At 32.8% G+C, this 22,438-nt stretch overlaps 1 protein-coding gene across 1 annotated transcript in view; it reads left to right on the plus strand.

Moving 5' to 3' along the window:
• The first annotated feature begins 10,008 nt into the window (after nt 1–10,008).
• Nucleotides 10,009–22,438, plus strand: part of LOC122571143 (neurotrimin-like) — a 295,840-nt gene continuing 283,410 nt past the window's right edge. The window contains exon 1 of the mRNA XM_043734518.1: nt 10,009–10,116. Coding sequence (XP_043590453.1) covers nt 10,044–10,116 — 73 coding nt within the window. The 5' untranslated portion in view covers nt 10,009–10,043. The remainder of the gene's footprint in view (nt 10,117–22,438) is intronic.

Genomic DNA, 22,438 nt, shown 5'->3' on the forward strand with positions numbered 1-22,438 from the left:
ATATTATACTATATTTCTCGACTTTCGTATTAAAAATTAAAGTGTAAAATGTAGTAAATATCTGAAATATTAATCTGCGGTTAAGACAAAGTGACAATGTATACATATACGTATTGAAAATCTAGCAAAAATATCTTGAATTCGCCGAAGAAACTGTTCTCAATATGCGGCGCAGCCGCCAGCGGCCGCAAGCTTCATAAAAAGTAAATCTAAAGTCGAATTAAAGTGGCATCTTATCAAAAGCTAGCTGGAAAATAAATCTGTTAATAAAACTTTAAACTAAAGCTACAGCGACGCCATTCCCACGGTATTAATTTATCACGAAGCGCACGTTGAAACGGAGAATATAGTATCCAGCGCGGAAGTATAATCACGCTCGCGAAATTCGTATCTAACAAGCATTGGATTTCAAATAACAAACGGGGCAAAGGCAACGCGTGTCTATCGCGCGTTTGGCCACGTTGTTCGCGTTCCATCGGCGCGGCTTTGTTTGCACGTGAAAACAAACGAACCCGGTAGATTTATAATCATCTTCTCGTTCCTCGAGCAGGTAGCTTTCGCATCTGCAGATTTCAATTGCGTGTACGCAAACAACGCGTGTGTCCTTTCGCTCGAAACACGGTTTCGGTCAACACCGGGTAAATATAAATTCCATAGGACACACGGAGCTTTGTCAACGGAACGTGAGCGCGGAAAAAAAGCGTTGTCACGCGTGCTCGCCAACTTTCACGCCCTCGTATCCTCGATCTACCTCCTCATTGTAAACAGCTGGGGCCCGGAAGTGACGTTATCCATCGATCCGGACGAGAGATACGACGTAGTTTGCTATTTTGTAGCACTGTTGCGATTTGTCAGCTTTACATTACTAATAGAGGGATCATTATACTTGGTAATCCACATTAGACGAGCCACCGGGACTACGTGAAATATTCGCAAAGACAGCGGCAACAGAATATCGTGAGAGTGAGAATTCATGTTGACGACGAATGATACGGAATTAATACAAGTGGCACGAGTCAACGATAATATCGGCTAATTATTAGGTTGACGCATATGAAGTGAAGACCACAAGGAAAAATCATGATAAATCACATGTTTTATTTTCATCTTTCAAATTCTCGAATATCTGGAGAAGATATTGATTTCAAAGTATCTGTAATTATCCGTTTGATATCTGGTATGTTATTTTTATTGGGAAATTGCTGGAAATCGCGTATATTCGAGTTACTAGGGAAACTATTTAAGTTGGAGATGACCACTGATTCGTTGATATTGTCATTACTTGTTTCTTAAAATTGCTTCTAAACTGATACAGCGAAGAGATTTGAAGCAGATACCAATTACGCTTGTGTCAGATTCGTAACAAACTGGAACGAGATTCGAACAAGATATCAGCACGAATCCCAGTAATTCCGGAAATACTGTCTACAAAACTCACAAAAGTTTAAGTTAACGTGCGAGAAAAGTGTAAATCATCGAAAATTATCAGAAATACATTCAACAATTGTGAAAGTGTTTTATTCGAATTCGTACGAGTAGCCATTAACTACAATTTCTTTCTATTTAAACAAAGCAAGCTGAAAATGATTATGTATTTAGATTACAGATGGCATTATGGATCTGTAATTAGCTTTGTAATCTAACGAACTTGTTTTCCAATATTCGTCTTCTTTTTTGATTCTCAAAAAGGCCAATAAATGTACATCACTTTTTGGATTATTATTACTACATTTATTAGAGTAGATTTCAATCGTCATAGGATTCTTATATTTATAACATGTGTTTTAAAAGGAACACGAAATAAATACATGATAACAAAGAATTATAAAAATTCTTGAATTGTTAGCGATCATTATCATTCGAACAGATGTACAAACAAATTAAGTTTCAGTAATAAAATCGATATATTACGTTACTGTGCATATCGCACGAAATGAATAAAGATTACTGAATTATACTCCTACGAAACGATCTTCATCAAATACGACAAAGTTTCGATTTAATTAAGAATTGATAGAATCTATTAAACCGTGTTCTTGCAAACAACGATCGAGAAGAGATAACGAAACAAGTGGCTAATTAATTAAGGAAATTATCGTCTCTATCAGTCGCTTAGTCTTCTTCGAGGTGAAATTCCGCAAATGCTGGCAGGATCGCATAACTCCGTGGAACGATTGAAATTGAAGAGAGAAATCCCAACTGGCATATTCTTCAGAGCAATGGGAACGTCTTCGTTGATTTATGCGTGTCCATTAAGAATTCTCGCTAGATAGACCGTACTTAAAATTAGTATTAGCGGAGAGATTCTAAATTCTCATCCGATAGGAATATTTCATTGAGTCGCGAAGCGTAGTCCGCTAATTAGAAAGAAGGATTGCAATCCCTTGGATCGCAATGCTTTGCAAGTTGATCGAGTATACACGATTAAACAATCGTTTAATTTTATTTGAACGAAACGAATAATTATAATTCCTACATAACCGGCTACGAGAATTTAATATCAAGAGCTACGAATAATCGATGAAATCGTGCGATGGAAACGTACAAGGCAAAATTTAACGTTTGGAAACTGTTACATATGTATTATAAGAGGCCTGTTACGTGTAGCGTTTGTAATACGGACGTTATATTTCTATGGCACGAAATAAAGTGTTTCATTAGGTTCTGCGTTTCCAATCGCTACACGATAATTGATAAAAAGGTATTGATAAAAGTTACGCGTATATATAATGTTGTCAGGATATTTGATGGCCATAGATGAAAAAGTTCCTTCTTTAGACGAATAATTTTGAAATTCGATATGGTGTTAAAAAGTTACACATCGCCATCGCATTAAGTTTGGAATAAAACATGTACACCTATCGCCCTTCCCATTATTTGAAAAATATTAATGACATATTGATGGTATGGTAATAACACTTTATACAAGCTAATGTTATTTAAGCTAAGCTAACATAACAATTAAACAGGTATTATTTGTTTCTTCGTGGGCTAGCTACTTATTTTCAAAGGATTTACATCTTTCAGTTTATCACATCACTTCCTTCTTCGATCATAGTTAAATCAATTTAAACAGTGTTTAAACAATATTTTAACTAATACAAAACCCATTACCTGCATTTATTAAATCAGTAAAAATCGAGTATTTTTCATGCTGTGAAAAATAAATTTCGCTATCTGTAACCGCATGAAAGTGAGTTAGCCGTATGATATTTACTCGCGTAAGTATCGTTTCGTTCTATCAATACGATATCTACGTATTGAACCGATTGATGCTCTCCTCTGACTAAATATTGCCGTAGCAAACACACAACGTGCCTTTCTGTTAATTATACAGAGTCGTCTATAGAAGTCCATAGAAGCGATCCTCTAACCATTCGGAATGGGTTCACTTCGCGGCTAAATGCCTTGATGTTCCCAAAGAAGAAGAGGTACTACATGACCACAAGTGCACTACACTTCAAGCTGGTGGATGTAAGCGAAGATAGGGACGGGTGGAAACATCACTCGTGCTAAATTGAAGAAAGATGGGAAGCTCCTAACGAACAGGCTCGAAGCAAGGCATGAAGTGTGGCACACTTGTACGCGCAATCAAGGGAGGACTTTGTGGCAGGATACGGTGAACTGCATCCGGAGTATGTGCGTACAAATGAAGGCCAGAAATTCAAGGGATAATTTCGTCCCTATGTCCCTTCGACAACCGTCGGCTGTGTGCAACAGGATCATAGAACCAACTGACGCTGTTTTAGTAGACGTTTATCATTTGCGAGTTCTCGCTCTATAAACTGGTGGCTAACTTTTGGAATAAACACTGGGAAAAGTGAAATGTGTAAATTATAGAATAAAGCGAATCTTTTAGTTTGTGTAATGAAAGTGTACATAAGAAAGCGCGAGTATAAACGGAAGAAGGATTATACAGTTACGAAAACTCTCTTTCTTAGAATTTGCCAACAGATGTGATCAAATATTACGTAGATTGACATATACGAAAAATCATTTGCAGAAATACAATTTTTACCACATTGTTGTTCCTTTTTCTTTGCAATAATTGATTAACTGCATTGATACAAATCTAATTATAGAATATAATTTATTCATTGAGAAATTATCTACATCATAAAAAAATGAAAGAACTATTGATTGTTGGATAAGTAATAAATTATATTCAATAACAAATACAATATATATTTTGTAGAATTTATTACACCGTAGAGAATAATAATAACACTCTTTTATAAACATTTATCATTATAAAGTGTTTGTACACGTAGCCTTTAAGAATTGTACGTCTGTGTGGCATAAGTAATGAGTATAAGTGGAGCAACGGAAGTAGAAAGCAGCAATTTAATCAAAAGGGATTTAGGAAGAAAGGGAAATGTTAATACTACGCGCAAGGACTCTGATAATTGCTGCAGTAGATTATTATTATTATCATCTAATTTATAGTCGTTACAATTTTATATTGGACATAGAATTATCTGTTTCCCATTGAAACGCGATAGCGTAAAAATTATTATATTAACTAAAAATCACAACTAATGGACGACAGTGATAATTGGAAAGGAGTGAAATTATTCTTCTCAATTATATTTAATAAATGGAATAATATATAGTACTGTGATGAACCTCTAGAAGAAGTACCTTCAGAAATAACTTTATTAATTTTTGAAAACTGACAATTACTGACACTGATTAAACAAAAATATAAACGTAATTGTTGCAAATGTTATAAATAAACGATACAAATGTTATTAAGGACTTACATCTATAAAAATAAAAATCCTAAAGAATTAAGTGACAAATCGTTCATATTCATAACATAGAAATCATGATTCCTGAAAGGCAAAATATAGTGAATTCGATATATCCTATACGTCATAATTATGAGTGAAAGCTTACTGTGTTCGTTATGCCCACGTGCCGGTTGTTCATTAAAGAATTATAAGGATCATTTTCTAGTGTTCCATGGCCGCAATCCAAGCAGGCACGCCCCATATGGGATTTATTAGAATTAGAAATCTGATGCTCTACGTGTGGCTGCACGTTGTATATTAACATTAACGACCTAGAAGCTACGAGAGCCATTTGTACGCGAGCCAGTGAATTACGTAGAACGTGAGAGGCTTCCGGACGCGAATTATTAGTCTCATTATTACCCAGTTTCACGAGTGTAGGACATCTACACCGATCAAACGATTCTTTAAAAAAGAAAAATACATTATAATTACGTAAACCATAATGTGTGGTATATGAGTATTGAACAGCAATTTGGCAATACTATCGATCATTTTTCCATAAACATGTATAAAGTATTTTTTTTCTTCTTCTTCCTTTTTATTAAGAGCATTTGGAACTACAACATTTGTATCGACAAAAAGCACATAACTAAATTGGAGTAGGATATCTGTGTAAGCAAAGAGTACATACATCTTTTCAATAATGTTTCAGATTTCTAGATTGCAAGATTGCAGATGAATATAATATATGAATAAACCAATAGATTTGACTAGATGATTAAAATTTTTATATTTAAAGGTAAGTAAAGTTCATTTCTTTGGAATTGCTTAATCAACTTGATATGCATGTATGTTAAATAAATTAGTAATGAATAAGATTGAGAATATTGAAACTTGCATTATTTATTGTTCCATTGGTTTTGTAAAAATTGGTTGAAAATTTGCATCGTTCAGCTATTGGATATAATTTATTGGAAATAAATTGAGATCACATTAAGCGATCAATAAATTGTGATGTAATGTTCGATAATGGACTGAAATTTGAATCCTTTCATTAGTACGGTTTATTCTTCTCTTTTTTGTGAAAAGGAAAGGAATATTTATTTGGAATGACAGGAGTTGTTTTCCAAAATGTTCAGCCGTAAATACCATACGTGTACTCAATAATTAAGACCGATGGTGGTTGCATAGAACGTAAATAATGCTCGTAGAGTATCTGTAAATATAATCTAAATCTGAAAATATATATTTTTAGTTTTATCGAAACTCCATACTTGTAAATTATCTGCACATTATCGTATTTGTAGATTTACGTTGCATTATGCAAATCACTTTCCATTGAATCGGATGAAATAACCGGATATCCGATGAAAAGCGCTTTTACCATCATAATGCAAGATGACTATGCCCAAAGCAACGAATGAATAATGTTTTAACGAATTTTTCCCATATTTTAGCTTTCTCATGTATAAATAAACTGACCATGGATGTTAAAAAATAGACTTGAAATATAAGACTTTATATCGTTGGATCATTTCGTTGTTCGTTTAATATCTATCTTTTAATCTTTTAATATACATTTGTCTATAGTGTTTCAGTATATGAATATGTATATTACACAAATAGTTATAATTTAACAAACGTTAATACTTCATGAACGTGGCAATATCTACAAAAACTGTACACTCTAAATTTAACATAGATCATCCAATTCTTTTAACCGATTCATTCTAAAAAAAGGAAACTTGTATTAAAAGAATCAATTTTAACTACTATTTATATAAATGGGGTCATAAATAAAAAAAGGAGGTATCTTGCCGCAAACTATAATTTACCATAGCTAAAGCAAAAGTTTATCAATTCCTTTAATCGAAAAGAAATCTTACAAAAGAAGAATATATTTCACAATTTATTGCTTATTTAAATAATCCTCTTTGAATAATCTTCCGTGTAAATCTAAATTATACTAACTATATCTGAACTTACAATATCTACAACAAGTACAAAATTTCAGAAACCAGACATATACCCTACCGCAAACGGTAACAAACGTAGAACTTTATCGAGTCCCGCCTCAGTTCTCTTAAATACCAAGATACGTATATGAAGGAAACATCGTCGCAAATGTCGTTAAGAAATTGGAATACCAATTCGCGGATTGATAATTGAAATAATCAGCGAGACGACGAGAACGTTCTCGATTAATTTGATAGATAATACGCGCACAACTACGTTCGTCGTCTTCGATGTCAGCTAAGGAAAGTTGTCGCGGACAACAGAGCTTCCACGTCGAACAATTCTGTCACTCTCTTCCAGATGGTACCTAGGAATGTCCCTACGAGCGTCGTTCAGCCATTTCGTATCAGAAAGAGAGAACAGACACGATTCACCAGGGAATTATCGGTACTTGATTGCGCTTAATCCGCAAAGTTTTCTCGTTTGACTTTGCCTCCATCTAAGACCCATGTCACCAGGATTTTCAACGTGCACGATTTCCCGTCAAAATCCACTAAACGAAAAATGTCCGGCTAGCAAAGGGGAAAAATTCATATCAAACGCGAAAAAGTCGGCGAGGTGATTCTCTCGCTAACGACGTTCGTTTGGTGGAATGTGTTTGCACACTTGTTACACCCCGTCTTTTCCTTTTGCTTCTCTTCTACCTTCTTCGCCCCTTCCTCTTTATTCTTCTACCTTCGTGGGTTCTTCCGCTTTCCTTTTCTGATTTCTCGCTTAATTTTCTTTACTTTCCTCGCTCTTTCTTACGCATCGTTCCGTATAAACTACATGTTTCAACGCGTAGAGCGCACCATGTTGATGGATTCAATATTTGAAGGGAATAAAGAGTTTCTGGATATATTACGCTCGAAGCAATTATATACTTCTTAGTTCTTAGTTTTGTCAAGATTTGAAGATTTCTGCTCTTTCAAAAGGATGATGGTCAATTGAATTTTCCACGAGGATTTTTGAGATCACGATTGATCTGAATACAAAATTGCCGAAGCTGTAGAGGTAACGTTTATTTGCTAAACGTGCGAAGGAGTGTGCCGAAAAGTAAGATTATAATTTTATTTCTTCATTTTCGTAATGAAACCAGTTTCTAAAAACAATTCCAATAAAACTTTAACCTTTGACAAAAGGTAAAATCATAATGTTTTTGAGATACGTAATGTTATAGATATTTTTTCATAAAATAGCTTTTTGAACATTTACCGTTTGTTCAATACTAGTTAAAAATATTTAGATTGCATCTAATCTGTTATAACTATCATTTGTAATTAGTTAATCGAATCAAAATCAAATTAGCTAACCAAAAATCAATCGAGAATTATTTGAAATTTGATAAACAATATTAAATGCATTTATCCTATATAATTGGATAGTATTTTCATTATGTTTGTTATAATTAATCTGTTATTCTCCTTTTTTTTATAATACAAAGATAGAGTACTAGTCTCACTTTTTACAAAATATTTATATTTCATTTTTAGTATTAGTATTATTTTGAAAATGTAAATTCGAAACACTAGGATTCTGTCTCGAAATCGTCTTAACAGCTCTACTAAATTAATTCCATTATGTTTCACAATTTTGGGTGCATTCCATGACATCTAGTTCTGCGTAGCGAAACTTGCTTTCCTCTCTTTTACCGCTTCCTTCTACACACACATACACACACATTCGCCTCTGTTTCTCACCCTCTCGATTCATAACGCATGTATATGACTGAAACTAATTTTAAGCACAGACGCAATGCTTCTTGCGATGTAATTTCTACAGTTTAAGTCCTTCAAGTGCGATATTTATAGATAGAATGCACCGCGTGCAAAATTTAAAGCAATCTGCATTATTATCATAGCTTCAGAAACTTGAATTTCCTTCGTTAAAAACATTCCACGATGTTTCTCGTCATTCTTAGAATAAATGGGAATTGTAACTTTCCTCCATTCTAAATATTTCATTACTTTACTCGTTTTACAATTTTAATATCAGAAAATCAATATATTCTGTAATATCGTCGGATAAAAACATATATATAGTAACCCTTAATATTTTCTTAATAATATGTTAATGTTTTTATTAATGTTTTAATAAATGTTTAATGTTTTTTTAATTTTTCCAATAAGCAATTATTATTTATTTCTTCTAGATTATGCTATTACTTCATGAAAAGTAAAAATCTTGTTATATAACTTTTTAACACGTTTCTGACCAGCGATGAAATGCATACATATCAATTTATACAAATAATAAAATATAAGATCCTGTAAATTATCATCCTTTACTGTGTTAAACAGCGATTGTCAAATTACGTCTCAGTAAAGTTAACAAAATATCGAATCGATATTTTTATTCGATTATACAATCAATAGCATGCTATAAGTTTCCCATAAAAAAACTGTTCATTAACGTGTTAAATTTTGACATACACAAGCAGCTTAAGAAATATTCATCTAATAATAATTAGTACTGAATTTAAATTCATATTGCTGAACTCCTCTGTTATATCCTCTTTAATCCATTATCAAAATATCTTTCTGTAATTTTTCATCATAACTCCCGATGTTTTAACTTTTCTGTTAATATCAAAATCGTACATCAATTAAGAACATTTTGCACTCTGAACATTTGTATGATCCTATCTACCAGTAGTTTCAGTACTCTTTCACAACGAAGTATTCTAAAATTAAGAACTTTGTTTTCTTCTTCAAAAAGAAAAACACTATGAATATCTGAAAATTTATTTACCTAATAATCTTCCTGCCTTTCGCGATTATCAAAAACACTGAAAGAAACAATTTTTATATTACTAAATTTATTTATACAGTAACTTTTTTCTTTGTTTCTTGTTTCAGTTTTCACGTTATTACGATGTCGTATTAGCTTTCTTTTCTTTCTCAATTGTTATTGGTAAAAGCACTACATGAAACCATTCTTTCATTACCAATATATAATTATACCAACGATAGTGAAGCACAAAAAGGTTAATATCCTGCAGAGTGGGTTGCATAAAATTTCCGGTAACGCGCTTAAGGGCGATCGTACTTTTTACAATCCGTTCGACAAATATCTGAAATCTTCTTTACACGATGGGAAGAACGAGGCGTCTGTAACATCGGCAAGTGTCTCCCGTAAGTAGTAAAGACACGAAAGAGACAGGCACGTGGAAGCCAGGACGCATGCGTGTCGTGTTGCTCCTGCAGGACTTTGCACGACAAGTCAGTCTGCATCTGGACTCCGGCTCGCGTACATTTTCCGGCTGTGCATGTGAGTGACTTGAAACGAATAGAATCCTGGAGGACACCAACTATGAGGGTAACTACGCGTTGTCTGGTCTTATGGAGCTCGTTGATCATTGTTGCAGCGACTCATCGATCAGAAGGTGAGTGTTCGATCGTCTGACTAAAATTCTCCAATTCTACTTTGAGATCTTTCAAGCAGATTCATTATTAAAACTCTTGATTTGAAATCTTCTTTTCTAAACATCGACGGAGAAATAAAATTAAACGAACCTGGTAATCTGGATATTTTCGGTATTTTGAAACAGTGGTAGGTTGAACGTTACATAATTCCGCGATGACGCGTGGTATTTATACAAGAATCTCTTGTTTGGAGTATTAATGAGAAAACGGGTAAACAATGCAAGAACTTGGAGAAACGGATTAAGGAATAAAGGATACTTGCTGTATGCGTGTTGCTTGCACGCTATTCATTACGATTATGTAAATCCCGCGTCGCACGGTGTGCTGCTTTGGAAACCCCTTTTCGTAGAAAAGGATGTTGCAATTAATTTTCTTCGTTGAAAGTGTCGTAAATGGTCGCTCGGAATTATTTGATTCGTCTTGTTAGTGGCTGTAATCGTGTGAATGATGAACGTGGTTCCCGTAATCGACTATTTATTTTGCTCTTTTAAATCACGAATTAAATCCCGTCGTAGAAATATTATTCGGGTAATCAGAGCGTTTCAGTCTGCAAATTATATTTGTCCCGTTGTAAATATATATTTTGAGATTGAAAAATATTTGAACATAAAAATGTTGACAGAAAGTTATGGAATTTGTCAAATTACTGTTGGGAAAGTTTTACGTTACGTTCTTTAATTTAGGTTTTACGAAAGCACCGAAGGAAACTATATATATTATAATAATACAATGTTCATTAATACAATGTTTTATAGTGTACCGTTCCATTTTATCAATGACAAAAATTATCCGTCCTTTTATGAAAATATCGCATTGAAATTATGATTTAAGTGAGGAATTATTTAATGCATATTGAGGGGCGGAAAAGTTCCCTCTGAATCTTTCACGTGGCCATTTGAAACTTCAAGTCAAAGCAAACTTTGACGTGAACTTTTTGCGAAGAACTTTCCACGAGGGGTCGTTCTAAATAACAACAAATATACCAGGAACTATGAGCAGCTCGTGTACGATGAATAATCATGTTGGATGTTTTGAAAAAATATTTAATTACATTAAAATACTAAGAAGTGAAAATTCTAATAGCATTATAATATAGAGTATAAAATGTAACATCTGATACAACCTGAAGATTATTCACTTTATTTCACTATAAATCATATACGCTTTATGATGTAAAATAAAAAATAAAGTAAAATTTGTGAAAGCTTTTCAATGAATGTGTAACGAATAAATAAATTGATGTTTTAATACGATTAGTAGCGTACACGTGGAAAATTTTTAATAAATAGGAACTTACTAAATTTAAATGAAAGATGACAATGAGAGCATTACTCCATACGACGAATCGATCCAAATACTTTCCTGCCATTTTTCAGTTGAGTAGAAAAACAACGATCGTATATTTTCACTCACGTACATTTTTTCGACTAAAGAATTTTTTACGAATGTAAATTAATTTCATGAACAGAACTCTGTTTAAACATAAAATATTATTTTATTCTCGTATTCGAAAAGATTGAAAACTATTTTCTTTGTCGTTTTAAAACACATCGCTCCATTTAACCATAAAAATTTACACTTTTATGTGACACAGGTTTCACGTTTCGTTACGGATGAAAGAATAATGAACAGTAGGTTGCAAATAATTTTATTTTTATTCGACTATAATATAATGGATAATTATTCACGTTTAACGTAGACAAGCGAATATAACAACTCTGTGTTCCGTTTTGTTTGCTTGTTCGTTTAAACGTAAACTATAAATTAAGTAAGTAATACATGTATAACACAGCACATTATACAAAAAAACCTTCTCTGTATACCTATATCGAGGTAGTACTTCTTACTTAAGGCGATGTAAACCTTTCTTGGTTCACAGCCAGAACGATATTTTTTGGTAGACGAATAGCTTCGATTAAAGTTACAAATAACCTCTGTATATTCCACTCTTTTCTACTGTAACGTTTTATATGCATAGAAATACTGCAATATCATTAAACAGCATAATTAGTACAGTAGTTTCATCCACGGATTGTTCGTATACCTGATATTCTGGGTCATGTTCCGGGTTCGTCAGTGCAATCATTACATGTACGACTATTTTATACAAAACTGTATTATAATATCTCTACATACATAGATCTATGCATATAACATACTGAAGCCTGTATTATTGTACGAATAATAACACTGATTTGAACGCAACTAATTGTAATAGCTAACTTAGCTAGAACTAGATATATTAGCTATATTATCACGTGATAGAATTACGGATATATTTTCGTAAAAAATTTCGCCTGATTCTAAGTCTTGGTAATTCAAACTTGCCACTATTCTTCTGCGTGCATTACAATGAATGTTTTTCTTTTCTTTTCGTTTCGTTCAGGCAATTTTAATCTCCACGAGGAGACTATTTTTCGGGAGAGTATACATTCTTTGTTAGAAAATACGGCATCAATTACAGACACACTATTTGCCTCTATTGTTAGGTTACAGTTTTCTAAAAATAGATAAACGAAATCACAAATTGCTACTATAGCTTTTCAACTGAACGTTAATGTAAGAAGGAAAGAGAATTTACGTAATTCAGATAAAATATAAGAATTTGTAAAATATGATATAATATTTTTAAATGTACGTAATATAATTTAATTCAGTATAATTATTCAGTACTGATGCTATACGAAAGAAATATTAGCATAACGACAAGAAAACTAGCATAATTTACACAAATCACGAACTACATGAGAAATTGCAAAATGTTGTTCAAAAATATAATATAATTTAACATAAATAATAAATATAATACATATAATTTTAAATATAATAATGGAAATAACATTTGAAGACAATTTTCTTTTGCGATGATAGAAAGTCCTTAAACATAATTTATTCAAACAATTGCAATAGTCCCTTTAGTATAATAATAACTTGATACACAGTGTATTTCATCTTAGGGGTGGATGGGATCTTGAAGGGGAATAAAGAGGGAAAATTTTCTAACGAGATAGGAATGTAGAATACAGGGAGGGAAAACATTCACGAGAAGTCAGTCTATAACTTTGTCCCACAATGGAAGTAGGACTTTCTGCGCCGTTGAACGGAAAGGATCTCCTAAAATTGCTATGAATGACGAATAGAATAACGCCATGGGGATTACATGCCTCTAGACATCCGTATTATTAATATTAAAAATTTCGTTTCTTATTCGCGACGCTGAGGTTTCAAATAATAATTATCAATTAATGATCACGCATCTTCGTTATTAAAAAAATATTTAATCAATATATAGTAGCTACTGTTGAGTCTTTCAAAGCTATAATTTTCTAAATATGCGAATACTTAAAATTAAACACAGGGATTTCGACAAAAATTTATTGCTGTAAGTTTTTTCAATCTAATTTTGTTTAGAGATTGTCAAACTCTTGAAAACATCGGAAACTTGTTTATTTTATATTTTAGATGCTATATAGAAAATAAACGTAATTTTTTATTTATAATTTTAGATCCTTTTATTCATAACATTAAGGTTTGTTTTCTCCTCTTAAAATTGATCTTGAGCTGTTACTTTATTTTCTTGTCTTGAAATAGTTAGCAGAGAAAAATTTAGGGCTCTGCCTGGTTAGGGCTACATTGTTCTTCGAAATTGGCCGTGATTTCTCTCCGGGGTAGCAACCCTCTGGAGAGTCAATGATTTGTGGTAGACAAACCCACCAGTGATTGACCGTAGCAGTGGTGCTGTCAAAATGAGCAAGAATTCAAAACGTAGTCAGCTTCATATGTATGTCATTTGTACACATATGACAAGATAAATTAAGTGCGAAATTTAATAATTTTGTGAGAATAAATTTGCGTTTAATGTTTCACCGCGATATCTGAATAAATTTATTCTATCGTAGAAGTACCCTAATTAGAAATATCCGTTAATCGAATATTTCATTATCCAAACAATTTATAATTAATTTGCACGATTATCCACTCGTGATCTTCGATTAAAATATAGCATAAAATATTACGAGTTCCTGAAGAATTCAATTGAATTAAACTCAGTTTTTAATGTTACTTACTAATTTATTTAATCTTTAAAAATGAAAGAAATTAAGTCAAAGATTTCCTATCTTTTCTTATCTTATACATAAAGCAAAGTTATTTGTTTCACCGTTATTTAATGAATAAATAATTAAAACATTATACACTAACAATAAATAATCAAAAAATTCACGGTCGACTGGAATATAGAGAATATATTTTATTATAAAAATTTTTAATATCTGAACAACATTTAATATTCAAATAAACTGGAGCATTTAAAATGTTTAAAATCGATCCTCAGGCAATCGATTACATGTGCTCGAAAATATTATGCAACCAACTGCTGTCAAAAATAAAAATTCGGATTTTTTGGTGTCCGTGAAACTTCTGGCTTGCATGCAGTGATTTTAAAAAAATATATTTTCCAGTATGCTCGCGATCATAACAGTTTGCATCGGAACGGCGAGCAATTATACGAATGCTCGTACTTTTGGAAACATCATTGTCGAGCATCGCGAATTATTATGTGGGTCGCGTTCGTTTGTTTTCGCCGTAACGTTCCAGCATCACCGATGAGAGGGAGGGGGAGGACATTTTCAAAGGAGCGTGAAAAAACAAAGTGCAATCTGTACTGGCGCCGTTGGAGCCGTACATTGAAATTCACTGGTCCAAATTCACCGGGCAGCCAAACTTTGAAATTAAAAGCCTCACTAAAATTTGTCCTAATCCTGTTTAAATACAACGCAGCCAAGAGATTTGCATAGATTAACATCCGCGTTCTCCTATACGAGCCTTTCGAAACTTTCGATAAAATATCGTTAACGACCGCGGGAGGAACCGCGTTAATTTGCTCATCACTGAAATCGTTTCCCTATATTATCACTATTCTTCCTCAATGAAACGAAATAAGGTGGCCACGTATATTGTGTCCTTGTTACAAAATTGATACAACATGAATGACGTGTTTTTCGAATTGCAGTTGTCGCTGTAGCCTTGCAAGTGTTAATCAAGAACCCAAAATTCACACAATTTGAAATTTCTTCGTGTTCACTTGAACTGTCTCTTCAGATATCTATGTTCATCATCATTAGTGAAGTCACTTGATTTCAACATGAACGAACATGGATTTAAATATCAATAACTTGATTTTAGATAGAATGGCTTCAAGTAAAATAGTTTCAAGTATAAACCAACTCATATAAAATGTAAAATACTTTAATAAAATAGTGTATTATTATATTCCAAGGTATTTCATTGCGTTCTGTGATGTCATTGAGTTGTATTACTTTTAAGAAAAGAATGTGATATGAGATAAAAATATACGTCATGTCTCACGTATTTCGTGATACTACAGTTCCATCCGGAAGGATCTACTCTCGAGAAGATACAAACTTTTTGAAAACATAGCGGTACGCGGCAAAGATAATTTCATCGTTGAACTCATACCCTGATTAATTAATATTCAGCTTTTATCAATGGCCAAATGGAACTGAAAGAGAAGAATGTATGACTAAGTGGACGTCACGGGCATAAAGCAGCGGAAAGACGTAATTAAAATGGAATGCATTGGAACGTAATGCGTGGCATTCTTTTCTGCGAGAAAAATTTCGTTTCTTCGCGATCAATTAGACCTCTTCTGTAAATAGTCGGTTTCGTTGATACATTTCTTATCAGTGCAGTGTCGCTTCAGAATATGATTTGTATTCTTGTCCTGAACATTTGAAAATGTGATTACGAAAGTATTCAAATACTCATAGACGCCTCCTATGGATATATTACGTGTGTTATACGAAACATTTTGAAATATCGATAGTATGGTGGATAGTAAAGTTTGAAACAAATCTGAAAATGTACATGCAGACCACAAAATATTTAGTTTAACTCTATGTTATTCGGAAATTTTGTATTATAAATTTGTATCAATTCTATTGGGAATTTTTATCAAATAATGAAAGGCTTGAACAAATTCTGTTCTTAATTAAAAATCTTATCCAATCATACGATGCGGGATTAATATGTATACATTTTGCAAAGTTCACGAAGAAATCGTGACACGTATAAAAAGCAAACGTCAGTCAAATTCTTTTAAGAAAAAGCATTATTAATATTCTTTTCAATACCTAAGGACGTTCAACTTGTAAGTTTAAGGCTGAAATTGAATTTAGCTTCTAACTTTCGATGAAAAGTCATTGAATTCTACTTCGCGAGACTCTCTAACGCCGAGAAAACTTTATCGAGAGAACTTTCCGGTTCTAATGTTTAGTAATGTACTAGAATTCCATTGTTGAACAGCTTTCAGTGTTGAACGAAACTTGATGATATTTTCGGAATTGTTAATTCTGAAATTAGTATATAATATAGGATACGATATCTTTCCGGAGCAATTTTATGAATTAGTTACGGTTAGAAAGAATAAATGTCTCTTTTATTTAAAGAAAATGTAGATGTCGTATATAAAAGTTTGTATTGCATTTTCGGTTTCGTTCTTTCATAACTAATCATCTCCTACTACGGGTAGCTACTAACATGAACTAAAATTACATGTACTACTTCTAACCAATACTACTAAACCATCTCTTTTATATTAAGTACGTTATAATAATATTTCACTTCTGTCCGTTTCAAACCTGCAGTACCCAGTATCTGTCTTATAATATATGAAGGCCACAGGGGAAAGACAAGATAAGTCACATTTCCTGGCTTTTGTAGGAGAGCAATTTTAAAATTCAATACACCGTTAACCAATTTCGATATTACCATCTTGAAATCATATACGAGATTCTGTCACCTTCTTATAGATTTTAAAAATACCTTTTATCGTGTAATTAGATGTATTATTTATCACTCATTTCTGTATAAATCTTCGTCAAGTTACCTGTCTTTAGCTCTCAACTGGTTTCGACATGGAAGATTACAATGGATGATCACATGGATGGTTACTTTATTTCAGAAACTATTAACAATATATAACACGAATTGAAATTAAAGTTTTTATTCTAATCGTGAATGAAATAACTTAATACAAATCTGAGCTGAGTCGAGGGGTTGTATATTGATTGTAAGTATGACTCAACGGCACCAGGAGAAGATTAAAAGGCTTATATCAGGGAACCTAACAGGTCGTTCCCATTTTCAACTGGATCATTTTAAAACAGACTCTTTTAACTACCATAATTTAATGATATTAAAATCAATCAAAAAATCAAAATTAAAAAATTCTCAAGGGAAGACTAGTCATTAAACTACGAATCTTTAAAGAAGTTCATTGTTTTACAAAAACAAAAACCAAATAAGGGAAAGATAAATGGAGATTTAAAATTTTCATAAATACATGAATATTCTAGTTACCATATTTCTTCCATACTCACTTGACGTAAAATAAATCTTCGTGTTCACTGACTGATATCAATCAAACCAATCGCCGTAATACGGATCCGCAATTTTTCGCGTATCCCTGTGATTCCCTTCGCTTTTCATTCCTGACACTTTTTCCGTCCGTTGTGCATCAACAGTTATGAAAAATCAAGATTAAAAAGAATGCTAACTTTTCGCAACCTAATTCCGAAACAATGATACGAAAGACACGGAGCGGAGAAACAATGAAACGTGCAGAGACATGGTACTAGAGGAGGCCAGTCAGCGGCAGTTTCAAACTTCATGTCACGGCCAGGTCCGCTAATTATTCGCGAGCACGCGAATGAGAGAAATTCCTTTCTCTTTCACTGTGAGTTGTAGGTGTATACAAACGTCCTAGGTGCACAGTGTTATACAACGCAGACCAATTTCCATTATACTACGCGCTTCTGTTATGCAAATGAAAACGCGTGTCGGGAGTGGTCGAATTCTTACACGATATTCGGAGCAAAGTCTTTTTGAACGTAGCGTAAGACTCGGCCGTGCATGTTGACGAATACTAGAGTAGTATATATCGATGTTTCTGTGAAACATCAGATCGTGAATTTGCCTCCATTCTTTGGTAATTAAATTAGACAAGCTTTGACGTAAGCCAGATAATATTCTTCAGCAGAGGATGCTATGTGTTGCTTATGGTGATCGAATGAAAATAATTTTGTACATCATCGAGCAAACATTTAATTAAATAATAATCTAACGTGATGTAAATATATTGAGTTGATTCGAAGGTATGGTTGCTGGATTTTGCTCGATTATTTATAACCTAAGCTCTCTTGCACGATTTAAACGTTATTACATCTTTATTTGAGTAGTTTCAGACAGGAAATAAATGCAAAATGGAGGAGATAACTTCTATAGCGATTGAACAAATAATTACTGAATTCTGCTGGAAGAAAATCACATATAATAATAGATTAATTGAAGATTAATAAATAACGTGCTAATAGCGTGTACAAAAAAGTAGGGTATTCGTTAACAGGGCTGATATATGAATAATTTATGAATACTGGACTTGTTTGTGACTGATGGATAGAAAATTTTTACTCTTAATACTGCTATTAATAAGGTAATAATGTAAAGACTTGAATAATAAATTTCGTTCCTCTTTATTCGTCTTTTGTTCTTCACATCAAGTGTTATTTCAGAGAACTAAGAAAATCTAGGTCACTATTCAATGCAATTATATTACAATGATCATACATATTCAGTAGAGAATTACTATTTGATGGAAGGAAATAATCGATTTCTCTTTTAAGCAGACCCTCTATTTATGTTTGAAACAATTGTTATCTGTGATTTGACTGAAAAAGAATTAACTAATACAATTGGCATTTCAAATCATGTTCTTCGAACTGAGTCCCTTTTTTGATCGGGTCATTTAAATATTTTATGAATCTTTTTTACTCATTTCGCGCAGTATCTAATTGATTTATTTTAATTGTATGCTTATTCTTCACTTCCTCGAAATTTCCTTCATAAAATTAATATTTGCATAATATTTTGGAATATTAAATGTTATAATACATTTAAAAAATGAGGGAATTAAGACACTATTAAGGATGCTAATTATGAGTTATTAATTGCACCAAAAATAATAATATAGTACGATTCAAATTCCTTCTGAAACGCTTTATTATTTAAGAAAGTATAGTTCAAGAAGCTTACTATATTACAATATTACTTTTTGCAAAATAACTACATTTTTTATTATATTCAGTCAAGTTAAAAAATCGATACTTAAATAGCTTCATAGCTCTGAACAAATTGTATCACTTATTTGCCTAGAAACACCGTACGTTTAAACGAAAAGGCAGCGGCAACAGTTTGTGTCATATACAAAGTTAATAGGCGGAGAAAAAAAAATGAAATGAAAATATTGGTCTGTTTCGTTCAATTGTTGGACCGATTGAAAACAGCACAATCCAATATAAAAATTCCTTGGTTAGAAATTTCGTTAGAGAAAGCTCCGTGGGTCACTCGGTGTGTAGTGGAACAAGGAAAATTCAATTAACTTTGCAAATTTCGACTGACGTATTTTATGATTCATGCGCTCACAAATATTTGCACGATATTCTATTACTTTTCTGGGGTGCTGCAGCTGCACTTTTGCTCAAACCTACTGAATAATTGTTTGCATCTGGCTAATACGCTGTAGAATATACGACTGACCAGAGTGCAAGTGCAGCTAAATCTCGTTCAAAGGCCCAACCATCGATTTACTTATCTTTCTTCCTCTCTATTTTACTTTCTCCTTCTGTATGTTTGTGTGTCTACGTAAATATAATTATATATAGTACTTCACGAAAGTATTTCAACACTTACCATTGAAAATTTTCATGCGCATGTTATGTGGGTCATATATAAAATATTTGACATTTTCTTAGCTCTATGACGAGACACGACTGCCATGATTATATTGGTCAAATTTGAAGCCAATCTCAAAACGCGTATAGAAGTTACAAGACATTTATTGATGTATAATCAAACTATACTATACTCTCTATATAAGACAGATACAGGTGAACATTCTACTTATGAATCCAAAGTTGTTGGATATAAGAATTTCAACATTGTCTCACTACAAGAAAGAAATCTGTTTTATTAACGAATTTCATATGTTTCTCCTTAATTCTCTTTACCCAATTAAGAACACAATTTGTTCGAACATTTATTTTATAAAATTATTATTTGATAAAAAATCATAATAAAAACACGGACTTTTTGAACAATACATACCTGCACTAAATAGCTTGTAGCTTCTCTTTACAGTTTCTCTATTTCAAACTCTACCGATGTAATCATGATAGTCGAATATCATTATATTGCTGTGTAAATTCAGAAGGACGTACCTGCTGCTTTCGCTTAAATCAAGTCATCGCGTCCAGGAAACACAAAAATAGTTTATCTACATGTATATTAAATAAAAAAAAGCTGTATCCGTATTGGGACTAAAGATTTTGTTTCGGAAATATGTGAAATTTTCCTTAAAACTAGATTTTGGGCAAATAATACACCTATTTGAATCAAAACGAGAGTAGAGTGGTAATGAAATTTCAAAACGTTCTATATAACACATATCATAAAATTTATGGATGGTGTCAAGGAATGTTCGAACTCTTTCACGTTCCACTGTACGTGTATTGAAATAAACATTATACGAAAGCATAGGAAGGTTTCGTCGGATCTGTTACGATTGCATGGAAATTCGAGGTTATCCCAATTGAAAAACAATTTACTGTAACTGTTCCGGGGGCTTTGAAGCCGTGTCAGCTACAAGACTCGATGCTTCGATAAAAATTTCAGTTTCATCGATTCGTTGATCCGTTTAAATGCGATGAACGCTACCGCGCCGTTCGTCGGCTAGTTCGAAGCCGCTTAGAGATATAAAATACGGATCGCGCGAAATTGCCTAGAATTTGATTCATTCTCGTTAAGGTATCGAATGGTGTACCATCAGCCCTCCGTGTTTGGTTTATAATAAAAAGGTACAGGTTCGTTAGCTTTGATTTTACGTTATAGAGCGCGATATGAATCGCAATCCCTTTGAAAAGCTTCAAGATAAAATGATTTGTACTCGTCATCGAAACTCTACATATGTATTCGGGTATATTTATATAAGTATAAAAAAATATATATATCTTTTAAGCTTAAACACTTGGTTAGTCGTTCCTGTGTTTGCTCCTTTTATATAATTGTAAATATTGGATTGGAGAATAATGTGCAAGAGATTATAATTTAACGAGACCTGTAGATTATTTTATAGTTATAAAATTCAAGACAGAATGGAATGTTTTACAGCAGAAACTTAAAATTGTCGTAAAACACGTAGCTTTATATTTTATGCGAATGTTCGGGGATATAAAATCTGCAGTGGTCAGAAAAAGTATTTGCACTTATATTTCTAATAAAGCGACTTTTTATCAAATTTTATATACATTTCATTTTCATAGTATCAACGTCTTTCTAGTCATATGAAAGTACTGCTAAATCATACGAAATTTATTATACTTGGTGTTAATTGCTAAAATAAGTAAAATAATATGCAAATATTTCTTGTAGCCTCCGTATATGTAATAATATAAAAGAAGGGAATATTAATTACATGTTCGCATAAAACTGAAATTTGAATAAAGATTATATAACATAAGTTTGAAAGATTATAATATACTTGTAATATGCCGTACTACTTTACGTTTCATATTTTATATACTTCTACATTTACGTTCATTTCTATCCATTCCTGCATATTTACACTCATCAGACATACATAAAATACAGTCGAGTAATTAACAAAAGACTAATTCAACCCAGAAAACTACGTCCTTGTAATTCCCCTAAAATACATATAATTTCCTTTCGGAGACTGCGGTGCAACCGCGTAAAAGAATAATGGCTAGCGTAGTCAATTTTCCATGAAAAACCTTAACGAACGTGCTACGTGCCGGGATACGGTTCATTTGTCGACGCCAACGATTTCCTGAATCGTTGCAATTATCACGGAGGACGATTTCGTGTCCGGTAGAATACGGTCAGAAGATAAATATTTCTACTTTTTGGTACAAAAAAGTAACGTAACGACGAACGTTTTCCGATGTCTGAGGAAACTTTCGTGGGAGAAAAAAGATGGTCAAGAGCTACGTGTAAGATTTCTCGTTCGTTCGAAATCAACAGGCGACGAAGAAACGAAGCTTGATAAACTCCCTTAATAGACACGTACCACAGTGTATTCAACGAAAATCATTATCAGCGTGTATACTAGGGGCAAGTTTGATGCAATCGAACGATCGTTAAAGTTAAATTGGTTCGCTAATTAATTTCCACGCGGTTGCTCGTACC

Source organism: Bombus pyrosoma, linkage group LG9, assembly GCF_014825855.1.
Source record: "Bombus pyrosoma isolate SC7728 linkage group LG9, ASM1482585v1, whole genome shotgun sequence".
Lineage (NCBI taxonomy): Eukaryota > Metazoa > Arthropoda > Insecta > Hymenoptera > Apidae > Bombus > Bombus pyrosoma.